The sequence below is a fragment of the Alosa pseudoharengus genome, unplaced genomic scaffold (genome assembly GCF_046254945.1).
Source record: "Alosa pseudoharengus isolate Yale_2024_CS ecotype anadromous, Long Island Sound unplaced genomic scaffold, YU_APseudo_1.1 YU_APseudo_1.1_scf_17, whole genome shotgun sequence".
NCBI lineage: Eukaryota > Metazoa > Chordata > Actinopteri > Clupeiformes > Clupeidae > Alosa > Alosa pseudoharengus.
The window spans coordinates 13,482,732-13,503,745 of NW_027468640.1; the positions used below are offsets into that span (position 1 = coordinate 13,482,732).

A 21,014-nucleotide genomic window follows, 5' to 3' on the forward strand; every position below is an offset into this window, starting at 1 on the left:
GGAGGATTGGGATTGGGGGGGTGCACCAACAAGGAGCACCCAAGAGCAACAGGGGCAAGGAAAAACTCACCTTCTAAGAAACCTTGGGCAGATCCACGGCTCAAGGGGCTCACCCAACTGCCATGGGTCTTGGTGTGTGTGTTGGGGGGATGACAGGGGAGACGGGATAGTGTGCTGTGTATGTGGGGAGAGGGCAGTGTGCAATATGTATGTTGGAGAAGCTCCCTTAATGAGACAATGTGCTGTGTATGTAGGGGAGGGGGAGGGGGCAGTGTACTGCAAGTATGGTGAAGGGACTTACTATTGCAAGCAGAGTACTGTATGTATGATGTATGTGAGTGATGACAGTGAAGATGTGTGTGTGGGCGGGAGGGGAGTGGAGCAGTGACTGTGTGTGTGTGTAGTGTGTAGTGTGTGTGTGGGTAGGTGGGGGCAGTGTGCTGTAAGTATGTAGAGGATGTGTGTTGGAGAAGATCCTGAAGACAATGTGATGTGTATGTAGGGAGGGGGGGGGCAGTGTGCAGCAAGTGTGTAGAGGAGGCTTACTGTAGCAAGCAGTGTGCTGTATGTATGTGAGGTGATGACAGCGATGATGTAAGTGTGTGTGTTTTTTTGTGTGTGTTGGGGATGGGGGTGGGGTGGGGGGGGGGCAGAAAGGCAATCAAGGACATGGGTAGATGGAGGTGAAATCAAAAATAATAAATAAAAAGTTCTCTATGGAGATGTGCAAAAGTTGGAGAAAGTCAGATATGTGTGTGTGTGTGTGTTTTGACGTGTGATGAAATAAGAAAATAAATAAAAGGTCAGTAGCATAGGGTGAGGGATGTAAAAGTGCTAAAAGTCTTGTAGGTGTGTGTGTGTGTGTGGGGGGGGGTCATGAGTGCTGAGGAGTGAATGAGTGCAAAGTCAGTATAGTGTGAGTTCAGAGTTGGGAAATGTTTGAGAGTGCTGAGGAGTGAATGTGTGCAAAGTCAGTATAGTGTGTGTGAGTTCAGAGTTCGGATGGCCTGGGGATAAAAACTTCTCCTGAGTCTCTCAGTTCTGGCTTTGTGACTACGCGTCTTCTTGATTTCAGCGGTAGGAATAATCCATTGTTAGGATGAGAAGAGTCCTTCAGAATCTTTTGGGCTCTTAGGAGTACTCTTCTGGAATAGATATCTTGTAGAGCAGGGAGTTGAGTTCAGCTGAGCGCACTACACTCTGCAGAGTACTACAATCTCTAACTGTGGAGTTCCCATACCAGGTGATGATGCTACCAGTTAGAACACTGGAATGTTGTAGTAAAGTTAGAATTCGATGACTTCAGATGGATTTATTTCAAAAGAATTATACTGTCTTATTTTTTTCTTTTTGTCGTTTTTTTACATAAAATTTATTTCCTCTAGTTCTTTCCATCTGGACTGACAGATTTTTCCGAAAAACAAAACAAAAAGTATGTCGCTTCCAAAAATGCTAATGATTGCTTACCAGTTTTTGACCATGTGCAGAGAAAAAGTTGACAGCACTGTACAGTAAGTTAAGATAACTTTCAAGTCTGAGTTGGCATGAGATTTACAAAGATTTCTGCAACTTAAATGTTAAAATGCTTAAATTTGTATACCTTAAATGTTATTCTATTGTTGTAAGTCGCTTTGGATAAATGTGTCTGCCAAACGTATATCATTCTTTCATTTGAACTAAAACGGCCTGTCAATCAAAACAATAGATCAAACAAACGTTATCTCTCTGCCCACTGATCTCCTGGCACTGAAAAAAATGGTGGTCAAATCAATTTGTAACTGGCTCAAAACTGGGTGGCTAATGGTAGGCCTATGTATCTGTGCTCTTGTTTGAATGCATGTGCTTGTGGTCTCTGAGTGTGTGTGTGTGTGTGTGTGTGTGTGTGTGTGTTTGTGAGAGAGAGTCATACTTGTGGTGTGTGAGCTGGAGGATTAAAGTGGGCTATAAGATTATTGGAGACAATAGAGAGCCTAGACCTATTGATTAGGATGCACCTGCATCGCCAGTCTAAGTGGGCACAATGCCTTCGAGTGGACAGAAACTGATTAAATGTGTCTGTTTTCATTAAAATATGTCTACATCAATAAGTGCTGGTTACTGCTTCAACACATTCAGGGAATGACTTTATGTAATTGGTTTTGTTATCTGTAGGTTCATTCAGAAACACATTGTGTGAGTATATTAACCAAATTAAAATATAATTTGATGATGTGTTTTTGCTGCCTTTTATAGCCTTATTGTCTGCTATAATGTTATATATGGGCCTACATATTCACCATAGCAGGGTGCATCTTAAATCAATGTGTAGGCTAACAACTGGAACAAACTGTGATCTGATTAGGAGAAATTCATTAGGCAAATTCACGTTTTTCAGTTTTACACACAAAGCCAATAAACCCAAAACAAAATAAAAATGAAGAGATAAAAGATAAGTTACACATAAGGCAAATTTTCTGGTTTAGTCCTAGCACTTAGTCTAGTGATAGCCTAGTCTAGTCAAAGTCCAGCCTGTCCTTGCATCCTTGCAACAAATGGTAGGCTAAATGTAATGCTCATGACATGCTATATTACGGAGCCCCTAAGGGGACATGAAAGAAATCTAAAGTTTAGTTTCATGTGCTCACATGAAACTTTCATGTGCTCACGCAAAACTTTCATGTGCTCACATTAAACTTTTATTTTGATCATGTCCCCTTAGGGGCTCCGTACTACATTAATTTTGCAACAACAAAATTGATTTCCAATAATCCCCAATCACAGTCCTCTTGTTAAAAAAATACATGTTGAAATATTATAATTGCAATCACTGTCTTTCTGTAGGCAGTCTAGGCTGGGCTAGCCTACTACTTGACATTCATTCAATGAAAAAAATATGTTGCCTGAGGGCCCAGTTGTCATGGTAGCCACCAAGCGGCGCTTGTGGCTTGTTCAACCCCTCCCATCCAGGGCAGGCGGCGCACTTCAACTCTTGGTGCCGCTACTGCTGAAAATGTTGAGGATCGAGTTACAACGCGGCCCATTTTTAAGCCAGTCGATGCGCCGTTAGCCGAAGGACAACAGTGTAGGACTGCCGTCCCGTCTCGAGATACGGAAGGGAAGGAGTTGCTTCCAATTTTCATGTAAGTGCTTGTTGCCTTAGCGTAATTATTCGTCTGTTTACGCATGCTTCGACGAGTGGAAGAGCCATCGCAGGTTACTTTTGCCATAGTTTATGTTGGTGTAGCCTATTTGATACATTGTAGCTAGCATAACCAAAACACGTTACTGTCAGTCAATTCATGCTATAGCTACCCGAGGGCAACGATGCTTTGGACTTCTCAAAGTTTTCCCAACATTTGGGATAGTACTATGTCTCAAACTCAACTCTTCTCGTTTAGCTATTCTCCTTGCGTCTTGAAACTTCTTTGTTGTCTTGTGCGACGGCAGCAGCCTGTTGATTCGAAGGCTACCCTGTGGGCTAGTTAGACGTGGGAGGTTGAGTTGGCGAAAGCGGATTGCATTCCCAGCCTTCTGGTGCTTCACTGGGATATCCTGTTGATAGTCGGGCCGCCCCTGAGCGAATGCAGTGCAAAGGAATATCGCGTAAAACCATACAAACGCAATATTGAAGTACAGTTCACGAAACGGATACATTTCTCAATAAATAACGTAGACCAAGTCAGCCTGTGAGATAGGAAAGCCGACCTTAACCACTGAACCGTAGCAGGGCGACCTGTTGCGTTCCTACGTAGACAGGCAGGCAGTATCCCATCTAAGCTTGGACTATTGAATTGTTATCCCGCATTCTTTCGGCTAGCAAGGTTTTTTTCATCGTCATAGCTCATTTTTGTGTACAGACACATTTACGCACAGTCTCTTGGGCGAATACCTACAGGCTGTCGAATGCATTCGATATGGTGTTTTGTTGGCCTCTATGGCAGCGAGATATGACAATACAGCCGATTTAAGAATGCCATTGAGTGGACCGTAGGCTATTTTTTCAACCGATGTCTAGCAACCAAGTTACAGCGTGACCGAGGCTATCCTGGAGAAGCAGGGAGAGTCACGACTGTAAACACCGCGTCCGTCAGCATAGGGAGCGTGCAAGGTGATCATGCCTTTGGTAGCCTATTATAATGTGGAAGCCTTTGCTGGTCAATTTGCATGTCAGTGATCTACAAATAGGCTGTAGGCTAGGCGTAGGCGTATCCCGTATTGTAGCCTAAATTGCAACATTTTACTGAATCACATCACTAAGTCAGCGTTTTATTTCCGTCTCAGCACAGAGAGCCGTGATTTGTAGCCTAATCTCAAGGGTCAAAACAAGGCCATGGTGTCTTACTCATCCTATCCTTTTGTCATTTGTCTGCCAAGATTGTGAAAGAGTAGGTTGCAGTTGAACAGTCCCTCTACAGTTTACCCAGCTTATCGACATTGACCGGCTTCTGACAGCAAATTCCTCCCTTCAAGCCTACTGTCTAGTGATTTTAGAAAATGAATCACATATTACACTGTAATTGCGTGTACACTAAGGACTAATTCCTATTAGGCTAAATTACGTTAAACTCAGCACTACACCATCAACACCCCATCTTAATTTGATGGAAGATCTTTGTTGTTGTTCAGTGTGAGTCAAAGTCAAAAGTCTACTTTTTTCTTTTTTCAAGTGCTCTTCCAGGTTCCAGGCACAGAAGCAATTGTTCTAGAACAGAACATAAAAGAACAGACTTGTTACATTAATTCCACAGTTGTACTCTGTCAAAAACAGTCAGCCCCTGAACAGCCTATATACTAGATTGGAACACAATTGGACTTGACACTTTTTTTGGGGGGGGGGGGCACAATGCAACAAGATTAATGCCATATGCCCTAGTGTTTATCAACACAAGGCCAAATAAAGTAAATTAGCAGATGTTAATCCAGTAGTAAGATCCTTAGTCCACAACAAAGAAACAGAAGTGTGCCACAGCATAACACTACTGAAATCTACCAATCAAGCTAATGGGAAATAGAAACTGTGTCTAGTTGGAGTAGTTTTTTTAATATGTAATGATTGATTAATCGATTTCTGGGGTATTACATGTGCTATGTTCGATTTAGGCCATGTGTGCTCATCGGCAGCAATAATACAATCAAGTCAGTATTGTTGTTGTTGATGGATTAAACACACATCTCAAGAGATAGATAGGCTGTACCTAACAGAGCATGTTTTTGTTTTATTCACTTGATTTCTTGCAGTAATATCAAACTTTAACCCACATTTGACCCCGTTGTGTTCGCGGTCAAATGTGACCGATTGACAATTATTTTCTCTCAAAAATGTTGTTAACTTATTCTGACTACCATGAGGCTCCTTGACTTTGTTAACACAGGGCATCTGAACACACAAAACCAATTTAGATATTTTGTATAACAATTTGAGTGTTTTATTGAACTTTAGAACACTCATGTGTATTTCCGGTCAAAAACTAAATTAGAAATGAATAGGTGAGAAAATGGTCAGTGTATAAAATTGAGTCTAGGCACAAACTTATTGATCAGATGGACTGTATATGTGCTTCTGCACATTAAAACACACACACAAACACACCCTTACTCCCCCTCTTTGCTGATATGCCAGCCCCCACTAGAACCTTTTCCCAATAGAATCTTCCCCTTTCTGACTTGCATGAGCTCAGGTCAGTGAGGCCTGCAGGCCATAAATAGCAAATGGAAGTTCAAAACTGGTTATATCCAATAGAACACAAGTTGATGCGAAGCTCTATCACAACATTAGATGATAATATGTGTGCTACTATGGATTTATAACAAGTTATAATGCAGCAGTCATTTTTGATAAATGAAAACATAAAACGAACACAACAGGATGGTTAAGATGTAGGCCTAGCCTAGGCTATGTTATTATGTAAATATGCACTGGTTTCTGTGACCAAGTGATTTTTAAAGGAGCAAAAAATATTATTATTTGTTAGGCCTACTAGAGAAACACAGAAGTAGAGTATCCTGGACATATCTGGCCTCAACATTGATTGCTGTTCTATGATGGTAGAGAACACAGGATGTCCTAAATCTAGTATAGGCAGTAATAATGAAGTTTTCTGAAGAACCTCTCTCCACCCACTTCTTAGTTAGGCTAAATTAATGTGAATCAGTCTCTGGTTGTAAAATGATAACAACATCAACAGCAGCAACAACAAAAACAACAACAACAACAATACTAATCTAATTTATGTGATAAAGAATGCAATATAATCTAATACGTTTGATAATCCGTCCTGTCCGCTTTTAATCAGTGTACCACCAAGTGGCTACAGTTTTCTGAAGTTAGGCAAACCCTTACTTTGCTCTGTGCCGTATGGAGCACAATGTGTCCATCCATTAGTAGCCTGGTGTCTGGTCACTCTCTGATTCAGAACCTGGTGTTACCCTAGAACAACGAGCAAAGTGTTTTCACCAGTGGCTGTGAATCTGTTAGGATGAGTCCATATGTTTGTTTGTTTAGTGTTGGTAAGTTGGAAGTCTATTTCTTTGGTTGAGGTTGACTGTTGACTACAAGAGGTTATTTTGAAAAAATAAAAAAATGTTGAAGAAAAATATATTGATACCATTAAATATATAGGAGGAGCATTAAACAAAACGGCATGTTTTATCATTGATATACAACACTCATGAACACATGCTACCCACACACAAAAGCATAGGGGGAAAAATAAGTAAAACATAGGACAAATAATACTCTCAAAGTGGAACCAGGTAACTCCTAAATGACTTGAGGTTAGGGATGCACCAATTGTGAAATGCTGGGACGATTCTGATGTTAAAATAACAATTTGGCCAATAACCAATGCCAATACTGATGCATCTTATTTGTTTGTTTACTTGAGTTGTGGTTACTGATCCATTTGGTCTGCTATTGTGCATGCAGGTATTCATTAAGGAGTAATCACTGACAGGTCCTCCCCATCGGCAGCAGCCCAGTTAAAATGATCGAAACCATGGGTGAGTATTTTACACAATACGCTGCTGCTACTGCTGTGTGTGTGTGTGTGTGTGTGTGTGTGTGTGTGTGTGTGTGTGTGTGTGTGTGTGTGTGTGTGTGTGTGTGTGTGTGTGTGTGTGCGTGTGTGTGTCTGTGTGTGTGTGTGTGTGTGGTAGGGGAGCATATAATACCTCTGGCAAATTACTGCACCAGTTCATACAATCTGATACAAAATCAACGCTGTAATGGACGCTGATTGTTGTTTTATGGTATTCAGTCTCTCTTTGTCATGAACATGTTTTGCGGTAATGGAATGGCTGAAGGAGAAGATTGAGATGGGATGATAATGTGGTGATCTTCAAATATCATTACCTGATTCAGATGCTCTGTGAAAAAGCCCTCACGCTCATAAGATAAACGCACTGGTGCAGAAGAGCAAGCTAGCTGCAACGAAAAGGGAAAAAAAAAAGGAAAAAAGAGAAAAAAAAACAGTCCATTGAGACTTCACTGTTATTGGATTGTTTACAGCTTGTGCCCCAAAAGAGAAGAGTGTCTCTTCATTCTTTCTCTCTTTCTCTCTCTATCTCTCTCTCCAAATGTGAATCGCTTCAGAACTCACGTACGGCCTATTAGGTTTTAGTTACGCTCCGTGAGCAGAGAAATCACCTCGTCCTCGTCCAAAAAGCTCTCTTGTCCTGCGCCCGCTCAGAGCGCCACCTCCACCCAGCCGAGAGGGCAGATTCTCTCCCGCTGAGAATGGCCAGGGACTTAGGCTTGCTCCACTTGCCAAATTACAAACCCCTCTTCGATATTTACCCCCCTTCACCTCACCACACACACACACACACACACACACACACACACACACACACACACACACACACACACACACACACACACACACACACACCAAGCCAGAGCCATTGTTATTCTGAAAGGAGTGTCTTTTTGGAGTCTTCTTTCTTCCACTCAGGATTAAATCCATCTCTTTTTCCCTCTCCTCCCACTGTGGAGGAGAAATCTCCGAGCTACATGATTCTGCTCTTGCCTTAGTGCTGAACATGCGTCAGACGCTAGTTTAAGCCCCGGGTGGAAAGGCAGTGTGCTTTAACCCTGCTGTTATCCTCATGCAGTGAATTATTCACGTCCTTCTTCCCACACACACACACTCACACAGACAAACACAAGCACATGCAACACACACACACACACACACACACACACACACACACACACACACACACACAAACACAACAAATACAGACACACACACACACTCAACAAACACACGCACAGGTGTGTGTTTTCACAGTTGCCCGTTGGAGCATGCCATCCGCGGGATTGGATTTCTCTACGGGTCGGAGTGGGTCACGGTTCTCCGCAGACGTACCTCTGCTTTGGCCCTCACACTAACACACACGCACACACCCAACACGCACACACACAGAGGAGACCAGGTCCTGCCATATCATAACACTGCTTCATCACCCACCTCTCTACTCCAGTGGAGAAGGAAAAATAATATGATTTCAGTGGAGGTAAATAGGCTCTCCTGTCCTGGGTGAATAGGCAGCAGTAGCAGTAGCAGCGGTGAGTAGTAGCAGTAGCGGTGAGCAGCATTAGCAGTAGTGGTGACGTGAGTAGTGGTGACGTGAGCAGCATTAGCAGTAGTGGTGACGTGAGCAGCGTTAGTGGTGAGCAGCGTTAGTGGTAGCGGTGACGTGAGCAGCGTTAGCGGTGAGCAGCGTTAGTGGTAGCGGTGACGTGAGCAGCGTTAGCGGTGAGCAGCGTTAGTGGTGAGCAGCGTTAGCGGTGAGCAGTGTTAGTGGTGAGCAGCGTTAGTGGTAGCGGTGACGTGAGCAGCGTTAGCGGTGAGCAGCGTTAGCGGTGAGCAGCGTTAGTGGTAGCGGTGACGTGAGCAGCGTTAGCGGTGAGCAGTGGTAGTGGTGAGCAGCGTTAGTGGTAGCGGTGAGCAGCGTTAGTGGTGAGCAGTGTTGTAGTCAAGTCACTATCCCTCGAGTCCGAGTCCAGGTTCGAGTCCCCAGTGTTCAAGTCCGAGTCAAGTCCAAGTCATTTAAAAAAAAATCCAAGTCAAGAGTCGAGTCCACTACTCATCCGAGTCAAGTCCGAGTCGAGTCCAAGTCGAGTCCCTATTGATTAAGTCGAGTCCAAGTCCAGCAGTAAAGTAAGCATAGCCTACATGTCGTTGCATTTTTTCCCAGGCCACATTCTACGTTCATTTCAGCGAGATGAGTGAAATAAATGTTTTTTTAAGCTGCCATCACCATAGGCTAATATTTGCTACGATATTCACCTGTTGCTATTTCCTTTTTTTCGTGCAGTGGATTAGGCTATCAAATCGCTCGTTTGAACAGTAACAGTAATCCACTTCATTCGTGGTTTTAAATATAGTTGTTTCTGGCCTACCCACCCACGAGAGGTTCAGTTTGTCAGTTTCACTTGCGCAGACACGTAGGCCTACATTGAAACTTTACATGGACACTCTACTAGGCAATTTAATGTTATGCTTCTATATTGTATGACACCAAAATTAAGAAGTAGGCTATGCTATATCTTGATCTTGAAAACTTTTAGTTTATTTTTCTTTCATCTGATTACTTGGAGGTTGGAATAGCCTGCTGCAAATTAACAGACAGAAGCACGGCAGGGCACGCCCCAAATGAAAATGAATGAATGGAACGCTTCTCGCGTCAGTCAGGAAAAACACTGTCCAAGTCACGGTGATCAGCTATCCAGCAGCAGTGTGCGATGTTTAGCCTAGGCTGAGTGTAATCTTAGGTAATGTCATGTCATGTATGAGAACTAATATTGCCTGGCAATACTACATTGAAATAGCGTGTCTCCATGTCTCCAGGCATTTTGGTGTTAAAGTTAACGTTAGTTTGCTTTGCATGTGATGTGCCTTGCGATGTAGCCTATGACACGAAGCAGTAGCCTAACATTCCCTTGAACTAAAATTAGTAGCCTATTACAAATCATTTAGATATTAAAATCATATAGCAAATTATAGCCTAATGACATATTACAAAAAAAAGTCGAGTCCTCGACGAGTCATCGCGAGTGCGAATGCACGAGTCCGAGTCCAAGGTGGTGTCATTCAGTGCTCAAGTCCAAGTCAAGTCACGAGTCTCTAAATTTAGCTAATGACTCGGACTCGAGTTCGAGTCTCGGACTCGAGTACTACAACACTGGTGGTGAGCAGTGTTAGTGGTAGCGGTAGCGGTGACGTGAGCAACAGTAGCAGTGAGCAGCGTTAGTGGTAGCGGTGACGTGAGCAACGGTAGCGGTGAGCAGCGTTAGCGGTGAGCAGCGTTAGTGGTAGCGGTGACGTGAGCAGCGTTAGCGGTGAGCAGCGTTAGTGGTAGCTGTGACGTGAGCAGTGTTAGCGGTGAGCAGCGGTAGTGGTGAGCAGCGGTAGCGGTGAGCAGCGTTAGTGGTGAGCAGCGTTAGCGGTGAGCAACGGTAGTGGTGAGCAACGGTAGCGGTGAGCAGCGTTAGCGGTGAGCAGCGTTAGCGGTGAGCAGCGGTAGCGGTGAGCAGCGTTAGTGGTAAGCAGTGGTAGCGGTGAGCAGCGTTAGTGGTAGCGGTGAGCAGCGTTAGTGGTAGCGGTGACGTGAGCAGCGTTAGCGGTGAGCAGCGGTAGCGGTGAGCAGTGTTAGTGGTGAGCAGTGTTAGTGGTGAGCAGCGGTAGCGGTGAGCAACGGTAGTGGTGAGCAGGCGCGCCTGCAGGTGTACGTCCGTACGCACTGTGCGTACTATCACTCATCAACGAGAGAAAATTGACCTTGTGTGTGTGTATATTCACACCATATTGGCCTACCATAACTTTCCAATTATGCACAGTATCCCATTAGTTGCATGCCATCAGGCTATTTACAATTTTCTATTAAGTAAAGTTAGTGAACACTTATCAAAATTAACGCGCACACATGCACACATGAGCAGGAGAGAATATGCACGCAGGCACGCATAGGCTACTTGTTTTCTTTTACTCGGCTTTCTATATGGTTATCAGCACACAATGTTGAGCTAATTCACTAACTCAATACTCATCATGGATATCACAAGTTTAAACAACGAAAACAGAAAGGATGGAGGCAGCAAAGCTAGAGGAGCTATTCAAGATGGGCAAAAACAAGGTTGGCTAAGCAATTGGTGTGCTTGTCAGAACGACTGCATTACAGCTGTTTAAAGCCAGACGTTACAGTAGCTATAACACAACTAAAGGTATCTTTAGCCTGTATAGGGATGTATAAAGTTGCCCAAATGAATAGGTAATTGTAGACGTTGTTGTTGCATTATTGCATGTGGATGTTGTTATGCTATGTATGCACGAACCTAAAGGAAAAATACTGTCCACGCGTGAACGTTTTTTTGGGGGGGAGGGGGGGTAATGGGTGTGCGTACCATAGCATTAATTCCTGCAGGCGCCCCTGGTGGTGAGCAGCGTTAGTGGTAGCGGTGAGCAGCGTTAGTGGTAGCGGTGACGTGAGCAGCGTTAGTGGTGAGCAGCGTTAGTGGTAGCGGTGACGTGAGCAGCGTTAGTGGTGAGCAGCGTTAGTGGTAGCGGTGACGTGAGCAGCATTAGTGGTGAGCAGCGTTAGTGGTAGCGGTGACGTGAGCAGCATTAGCGGTGAGCAGCGTTAGTGGTAGCGGTGACGTGAGCAGCATTAGCGGTGAGCAGCATTAGCGGTGAGCAGCGTTAGTGGTAGCGGTGACGTGAGCAGCATTAGCGGTGAGCAGCGTTAGTGGTAGCGGTGACGTGAGCAGCATTAGTGGTGAGCAGCGTTAGTGGTAGCGGTGACGTGAGCAGCATTAGCGGTGAGCAGCGTTAGTGGTAGCGGTGACGTGAGCAGCATTAGCGGTGAGCAGCGTTAGTGGTAGCGGTGACGTGAGCAGCATTAGCGGTGAGCAGCGTTATCGGTGAGCAGCGGTAGCGGTGAGCAGTGGCGCAGGTGGTGGCAGAGGCTGGAGAGAAAGGAAATCTGTTCTGACTGGTGAATGGCTGTGTTTGCGCCATGCTAGAGTCCACTGGGGGCCACTTTGGCTACCCTTGCCTGGTCAGGGGCTCTGAGGCTCTCCACACTTGGCACAGGAAGAGAGGAGAGTGTGTGTGGGTGTGTGTGTGTGGGTTGGGGGGGGTTGAGAGAAGGATAAAAAGCAGAAAGATAGAGAAAACACTAATATTAAAAGATAAGAGAGAGAGAGAGTAGATGGAGAGACTCACAGTTCTGTGGTGTATCTGTGTGATTGGTGTTTGTGTAGCTGTTTGTGTGTGCGAGTGCGTGTGTGTGTGTAATGTCTCGCTGAACTGAAGTGAACTGAAGCAATCGTGTGGTGTGTGGGAGCCTTGCACTTGCCCACCCATGTTTGTGCTTAGGATCTTGCTCATGGTGTTAAATTAGCAAGTTGATTTGGCTAAGTTCTTAAATTACCTTGAGTTCACATTTGCTCTTTGCCTGTCAAGGTCCAGAAAATTGCCACAACAATTAGCTTCCACTGTAATCAATGGAACTGGCTACACCATATGTGACCGTGGCGCGTACGTTCTAGAAATTAGACCAGTTTTCTAAAACTAGTTTTACGCGCCGTAAATGTAGCGCTTCAGGTACAGACCTGGTGCAGCCCTGGCTGTGTGGTTATCTGACTGTAGGATTAGTACAGTTAAACAGGTAAAAGGAAAGCGTGAAATGTTTACATGCATTTTCTGGCATTTTACAAAAAGAGACAGAAAAAGGAGGTGTGGGAAGACAGCAGGAAAAGGGAGATATAAGAATGGATATAAAAGGGAGATGAAAGAATGGAGGGGGGATGAGAGAGAGAGAGACAGAGCGCACTCCTGTCACTAAACTATGTGACGGCTTGCAGATACCCAGCGTGCCTTGCAGGCGGTGGAGCGTCTCCAGGCCAAACTGAAGGAGCGGGGGGAGGTGCCCACCGAGGAGAAGCTGGGCCTCCTCAAGTCCGTGCTGCAGAGCCCCCTATTCCACCAGATCCTCGCCCTGCAGAAGTCTGTGCAGCATCTCAAAGACCAGGTAAGGCAACGAGAGAGGTGGAGAGAGAAAGAGAGAGAGAGAGAGGTGGAGAGAGAAAGAGAGAGAGAGAGAGGTGGAGAGAGAAAGAGAGAGAGAGAGGGAGAGAGAGAGAGAGAGAGAGTTCGACAGCTTTCATTTGTCACATACACAACAGTCTCCAACTTGTAGTGAAATGTGAAACTGGTCAGCTCCACTGACTGCAAAATCAAAGATCAACACATAATAAAATGTGAGGGGAGAGTGGGAAGAGTCGGGAGAAAGGTCGGCTTTGGTGCTAATTAAAACTGACCTGCATAGTTTCAGACACGCAGTTCATTCATTCGTGCCAATAAAGCCTCGTTTGATTAAGTAGGAACGGCAATGGATGCCGGGAATGGATGTTTTCAGAGGTCCCCCACTTTTCTTAGGACAATAGAACCTGAAGTCTCTACAGAATAATTTCTTAAGCATGAGTCAGTACCCCAAAGAAAAGGCAACAAAGAGAGAAACACCACATGAATACAGGGGTGTGCGCCCCCCACACTTTGCTGCTTAGAAGTATGACTAACACAAGTCTGTTTTTGAGCTCCAGAAAGACATGGTAAAGGAAAATCCGTTTTCTCACGGTAAAAAAAACGTTTAACAACATTTGTTTGAAAATATGTCTGCAAAATGAACACGTCAGGTGCAAACCTGGCATAATAAACTTGAGTTTAATACAACACTAAAGGCATACAACACTAGGCCTAAAGGTTCATATCTTTCTCCCTTTTATCTTAAAAATAGAGTTTGTCATTTTGCTTCAATCATTTCCCATATTGTTTAAGGACACATGCGGCTAATATACTTCCAGCAGATTGACCTTTTCCCAGAGGAAGAGATATTAAATTAGCATAAATCATGTGTAGCTGCTCTAAAGGTAGAGATGTCCAGTTGTTTAGATAGGGCAGTGTGGATGCCTAGGAGAGTGCATTCAAGAGAAGCTGTACAACTGTGTCTGTGGTATGCAGTGACGCAAAGCCAGAATTACATAATGTCAGAGAAAGAAAGTGACTCATTCTTCAGTTGGAGGCAGAGCGTGGAGGATAAAAAAAGGTCCTTTCATACTTCTATTTCAATTTAGCTCAGGGTGATCAGCTATTAGATTTTTCTGGTTTTGGCTTATTCCCAGGCCGTCCGAACACATTTTAAATTTTATTTTGTCTTTTTTTGTCTCTGCCTTTCATTTTCTATGCCCCAGGAGTTCAGACTTTAGTGTGCTTATATTGTCCTTAACTAAGTAGATTAGATGAGGGATTGCTTTAGCGGAATAGACACAGCAGACCCGCCCGAGGTTTAATGAAATCATAAAAGTATCAGCTTGGTTTGGTGTGTGTGAGTGTGTGCTTGTGAGTGTGTGAGTGTATGAGTGTATGAGTGTGTGAGTGAGTGAGTGAGTGTTTGAGTGTAAGTGTGAGTGTGTGAGTGTATACGGTAAGTGTATGAGTGTGTGAGTGAGTGAGTGAGTGTAAGTGTGTGTGAGTGTGTGTGTGATGTTTTTGAAACTCAAGTCGGAGTCAGACAGTCTGTTGGCGGTGGGGGATAAAGGACACATAACTCGAGACTCAGGAGGTTCAAAATTGGACCTCCAAAAAAGCATGTAATTCTGGATCAAAACAGAACCGGTCCAGATTGAGACGGTGTCTGGGTGAGATTCTAACAGAACCAGCCTAGATGGTATCTGGGTGAGATCCTATCAGAACCAGTCTGGATTGAGATGGTGTCTGGATGAGATCCTATCAGAACCAGTCTGGATTGAGACGGTGTCTGAGTGAGATCCTATCAGAACCAGTCTGGATTGAGATGGTGTCTGGGTGAGATCCTATCAGAACCAGTCTGGATTGAGACGGTGTCTGGGTGAGATCCTATCAGAACCAGTCTGGATTGAGACGGTGTCTGGGTGAGATCCTATCAGAACCAGTCTGGATTGAGACGGTGTCTGGGTGAGTTGAGAGCAGGGAATGAGGAGCAGTGGTGAGTGTGGGGGGGGACGGACGATGGAGGAATGTGGGAGTCTGGGATACTGGAGGAATGGAGATTCCAAGAAAAATCTGCTGCCTTTTATTTTGCATATGGGTCTGTAGGTGTGTGCGGAAGTGTGTGTGTGTGTGTGTGTGTGCATACGTGTGTGTGTGTGTGTGTGTGTGTGTGTGTGTGTGTGTGTGTGTGTGTGTGTGTGTGTGTGAGTCAATTTGGGTGTCTGTGAGGGAGATGGATGCTGACGCATGGTGTTCCTCCACCCATGGCATATCCCCCCCCCAAAAAAAAAAAAACGTCGCCGCTCTCCGTAACGCCGTTAATGGCTTGTGTGGAATAATAAACTAGCCTCCTCGAGTCTCCATGCTTTGCTCTCAGGCAATTACGTTGATAACGATGTTAAATGGAGCCTAGCTGCACTCATGAATAATATAAAGCAGAAAGTATCAAAGAGAATGGAGAGGGCAAAAACTACAGAAAAGGAAACTCAAGATGGCTGGAAGGGAGGAGGTGGGGGTGTGGGTGGCGGGGGTGGTGGAATCAAAACATTTCAGTTCTAAACGGTGTGACTGAAACAAAGGGGAGTGCCGATGCCACAACAACAGTTGCCAGCTCGTTTGTGTCAGAGTTTGGTAACATAGACTTTGTCTTTCTCTTTCTCTGAATGGACTCCAAGGAACTTGGTTTTTTTTTGTTTTGTTTTGTTTTGTTTGCGTGGGTCGGCAGACCTAGCATTGTCCATGTCACCATGACAACAAGCCAGTCAGACGGGGGCAGGGTGGGGGGGGGTGGGGGGTCGGGGCAGAGACGAGCAGGGTGAAGTGGGGCAGAAACAATTTCTTAAATGTGCAAGAACCAAACTGGAGGTTTAATCCTCTTAGGCGCCACTAACAAAGTACATGTGACTCCTCGAGCACTCAAGGGCTCATGGGAGTTCAGCGTTAGCGCAGCGCATGGACTGCCATCGACCAGTCAGATCGCCACACAGTCCCTCCACGGACATGCTTAACGCTGTTACCTCACCTTCACGACACGCACACACACACACACACACACACACACACACACACACACACACACACACACACACACACACACACACACACACACACACATGTGGACACATGGTATATGGACATCCGATAAGTACACACACACACACACACACACACACACACACACACACACACACATGGACACATGGTATATGGACATCCGATAAGTACACACACACACACACGCAAACCCACACACACATGTATACTCAGACATTGAATTACCAATACAAGACATGCTTAACACTGTTACTTTACCCTGAACACTCAAACACAAACACACACACACACACCAGTTTAAAACAATAACCCAAAGCACCAATCTGTATCTCACAGCACACTATTAGGCTATTTAAAGCCCCTGTTGTTCACTTCAAATTAAATAAGCTCAACATCTTCTAAAGCTTAACATCTTATCTCATTTCTTCCAAGGGACATAGGCAGTCACTATGGGGGGGGGGGGATGGGACAAATATGACAGAAGTGGCCGAGATGCTGACGAACATCAGCTCAAGACCATTATCTTTAAAGGATTAGCGGCTAATCAGTGTTGGATAACAAGCTATTGCACCTCCACTCCTCCGAGCATGCCAGATTATACTGCTTCAGTTTGCGTATGAGTTCAGTGGCAAAGACACAGTCAGCTGTCAGCTATGTCAGGTACACGCAAAAGAGTATACTAACTGACTGCACTGACTCACTCACTTTTTTTACAGTTTACATAAGCATATACGCTCACTCTCATGCTAGCCATTTTAGTGGAGCATTAAATTAGTTTGTATTTATGAAAAGAAAGTAAACAAGTTAAATGATCTTCTGCTATCTCTTCTGTAAAGCTCTGTCTATACAAATACCAGGGCAATGAAACACCACATACATCTGATGAATTGTAGCTACTTCATTCTGGTCACTGATAATTTGCTAAATGATTTACAATTGTGCTGCAGAGACAATTGGGCCTTTTATGAGTGACCACTGACAAGAGGTCGACTGAATAATTAACACATTTTCTTTTTCTCTCTCTCTCTCTCTCTCTCTCTCTCTGTCTGGGGAGGGGGTGCTTTCTATTTGGGGGGAGGGGCTGCTTTCTATTATGAGTAAATATCCATGATCCTGATTAGAGCCATTCACCACCCTTAGTTATACGTAATATGTCAATTGTGTTTTGTGCAAATAAGGTCCTGCAGGGCATTGCTTCTTTAAAGCCTGTTGAATTGAATCAGTGGCAGGTCCATGATAGATTCTAGGCTAGACCAGGCTAGGCTATGTGGGGAGAGAGCAGAGCAGAGATGAGGTGTGTGTGTGTGTGTGTGTGTGTGTGTGTGTGTGTGTGTGTGTGTGTGTGTGTGTGTGTGTGTGGAGGTATGCAAGCTATGCTTTTGGAGCTTGTGGAATCTAGACTGAGTAATCTGTCTGTGTCTGTGTGTGAGAGAGAGTGAGTGGGAGGGAGAGAGCGATAGAGAGAGAGAGAGAATTTGTGTATGTGTGTGTGTGTGTGAGAGAGAGAGAGAGAGAGAGAGAGAGAGATAGAGAGGGATGCTGACATATGTTGCACTTCCACCCTTTGTTTTTAGCTTCCCTGAGAATGTCCCAGCAGTTCATAATGCTGTTAATGGCTTGTGTTGTATGTGGAATAATACCCCCCCCCCCAGTCAGAGGCCTGTAGTTTTTATATAAAAGAAGCACCCCCTGAAGTGAATGTGAATTGACTGACTGACTAACAGACTAAGACTCACATTCTCTGCATTTCTTGGCAGCAGGGGATTGGGCTCCCGGTCCTAAACTCCGACTTCACAGAGCCCTATGGCCTGGCCCACCAGAACGGCAGCCATTTTGGACAGGACAGCTCACAAGTCAATGGGAAACCCACCCATGATGAGTTTGAGCGCATCATTCGCTCCATGGCCCAGGTACATTTATTATCTAATCAAGCGCTGTCTCATTTCTCTAATTTACTAGCCATGCATGGCTCAAATCTATGATGGTTTATATCAGAACTAATTGATAATGAGAAAATGATGATCCTTACCCAAAAATGGTATACTTAAAGTTAATTTTATTAGGTAATCTTAAGTACAGTTAAAGTATAATTCTCAAGCTTACTTTCTTTAGTGAGTTTATTATGCTAGACTTGTAAATGCACTATTTTAATACTTCTTCGGATTAAATTGGCCCACTTTCAGTTTATAATAGTAAACTTAAGTGTAAACTAGTAGTAAACTAGTAAAGATTATATATATATATATATATATATATATATATATCTTTTAGTTCATTATAATATACGTAAAGTGTTATGTTTTAAGGTGTAATAGTAGTAAAGTTTTAGATGCACTACAAGTGTACTTTTAGTTTACTGATGATAAATTGACTGCATTTATATAGATTTATAAATTAATACCTTACCCTGCAACCTTCGTGTGTGTGTTTGTGTGTGTCTGTGTGTGTGTGTGTGTGTGTGTGTGTGTGTGTGTGTTTCAGGGTCGGTACGTGACCTCCATTGACCTTCTGAAGCCGCTGTCGGGCGGCCTGGGCTTCAGTGTGGTGGGACTCCGCAGTGAGAACCGCGGGGAGCTGGGCATCTTCGTCCAGGAGATCCAGCTGGGCAGCATCGCACACAGGTGAGCAGGGACAGCCGTGCCCCTGTTCCATTCACCCTTACACCGTGCTTGTGATGGGAGTGCCGTCACTACGGTTGAGTGTGCGCTCTGACTGCCATACCAACGGGCCTGGCTCTTTGGCGTTGCGGTCAATCAGCAGGTTTAGTGCCCCGGAGACCTGGGTTCAAGACCTGCTTTCTGCTTTGTCCTTTCGCTACAGTGCTCTAACTACATGCGGTGCAAGCAAGCAAAATCAATTTGATTCATGTGTTTTCCATTGGAATCAGGGCTCGAAATTAACTTTTTTTCTCAGTGTCCCGCAGCTGTCCCGAATTCTACTTGGCACTGTCCCGGACTTAACCACCAGTGTCCCAAATTCAAGTTCTTGTTTTTTCCCATTCTACATAATAAACAGCATAATAATCAGTAACTTGCATCACTTAATTAACTCGTTCTGGTCCACTATGTCAGTTCTGAACAATTTATTAAACACCATTTTTATTAACATTTATCATCTGCTGTTTCACACAACACTCATTTTCAGAGATTGTGCTTTTGGCTCTTTTTTGAGGTTGCACTATAGACGTTCATTGTCCATCGTTTTGACGGACAGGGTTGTAAAACATTCTGTCAATAATCTATTTTCATTGTTATAGGCTACCTTGCAACACTGTCTTTTTGTCAAATTGCAGTTGCAGTAGGCCTAGGTTATTTAGCTCAGCATGATATTGGTGACGTTTGTCTGTCACTGACAGAAAACACGTAGCGTTTTAGTCAGAGAGGACTGTCATCTCGTTTTTTTAGAACACCAGTGTAACCTTAGGCCTACGCTATCAGTAAAAAATTTTCACAATATCATGAAAACAAATGCCATTTACCTGCCTGCTAGTTAGGTAAGTTAACCTCTATATCGGAAAGTGACCCATTAGGCCTACCGCCCGTGCCCTATTTTTGTGTCGGCCTATGAGTCACTTAATATTCATTTAACCAATACGGCGGATTCCTAAGGAAACGCAAGCACCCAGCCCATTTGGGTATCTTACTATATTTGTACCAAAAGTAACATTGTAGCCTACAGTGATTTGAAGAGCAGAAGCCTATACAGTGTTGTAAGGCTGCGTGTACAAAACCGCTTCTTTACAGATCATCAGCTGGCTAACGCTGCTTTTGCCAGCTGCCCGTCACGCCATGTCAAATTTTGTAGAATTTTATTTAGACGAAAAAGATACGTTTAGATTCCCATGTGAACAGTTTAGGGGAAAAAGTACCTACTTTGAAATTTGCTTTGCCATTTTTTCTACTGTCCCAGAGTTGTCCCAGACATCATTCTATTGTGTCCCGGAAGCATTTTTTATGGTCCCCGGGACGTCGGGACATCGTTAATTTCGAGCCCTGATTGGAATGTCCTAACAGGATATGACACGACACAGTGCCGTGCAACATTTTCAGAAGTTTTGTTGGACGTCCCGTCCCGTATTTTCTTTCTGTTGCTCATACTGTTCTGCTATTTTGAAAGAGAAATACGACACAGTTGAGTGTGGACAGAGTGCACTCAATGCTCTACGCGGCAGTCAAACGCTCACATGCAGTTCGGACAAGCTGTCATTTCTCTGAGCCGAGACACAGTCCACATAGAGGTGGTCAACCTCTTTTGCTAAAGCAGAAGTCCAGCCATGTGCACTTAAAGGCTCCAGCAAAAATCTACTTTTTTTCTGCTATATTATTTTAGTGTTTCTGTGAGACATGTGGGCTGAGAGAACAGTACAGTGTTATCAATCAGTGTGCCCAAACTATGATGAATAAGTACAATAGAATAGACTATTTGTGACGTGATCTCGGAAAAAACCCTTCCCGACCCTGCCATATTGTGTATATGTCACTTAATATTCATTTCTATACAAACCAAGATGGCGGATTCCTAAAGAAATGCAAGCAACCACACCATAAGTGTATCTAAATTAGCTATGTACCAAAAATTACATTTAACCGTGACTTGAAGAGCTGTAAACAGTGTTGTAAGGCTGCGTGTACAAATCCGCTTGGAGCTCCAGTGGAATTTTGATTTGAAAACACATGAATCAAGCTGATTTTGCTTGCTTGCACCGCACTAACCTCCGAGCGTGGTAAACAAAATCGGATATTTCAGGCAGTAAAAGCCCCGGTAAGAACCAAACTAGATTTTTGTTCAAATCTACACACCTATGGCTAAGATTAATTATTAAAAAACATAGTTGTTTTAGAATTTTTGAACGAAAGGGCCGGTAATTGGTGCTTTTACGATATGATTCTGATACCATCCTAGCAACATGCCAGATATTGGTATCCAGATGGTATCCAGGATTTGCTAGGG

At 44.1% G+C, this 21,014-nt stretch overlaps 1 protein-coding gene across 4 annotated transcripts in view; it reads left to right on the forward strand.

Annotated features, from left to right (window-relative positions):
- Positions 1–3,030: 3,030 nt before the first annotated feature.
- mpdz (multiple PDZ domain crumbs cell polarity complex component) overlaps positions 3,031–21,014 on the forward strand; it is a 94,946-nt gene continuing 76,962 nt past the window's right edge. For 3 of the 4 annotated variants that reach the window (XM_076288651.1, XM_076288655.1, XM_076288654.1), the window contains exons 1-5: positions 3,031–3,119; positions 6,905–6,978; positions 12,848–13,014; positions 17,822–17,974; positions 18,546–18,685. In XM_076288651.1, the coding sequence (XP_076144766.1) occupies positions 6,963–6,978; positions 12,848–13,014; positions 17,822–17,974; positions 18,546–18,685 (476 nt within the window). In that variant the 5' untranslated portion in view covers positions 3,031–3,119; positions 6,905–6,962. The remainder of the gene's footprint in view (positions 3,120–6,904; positions 6,979–12,847; positions 13,015–17,821; positions 17,975–18,545; positions 18,686–21,014) is intronic. The other variant, XM_076288652.1, reaches the window with a different exon arrangement.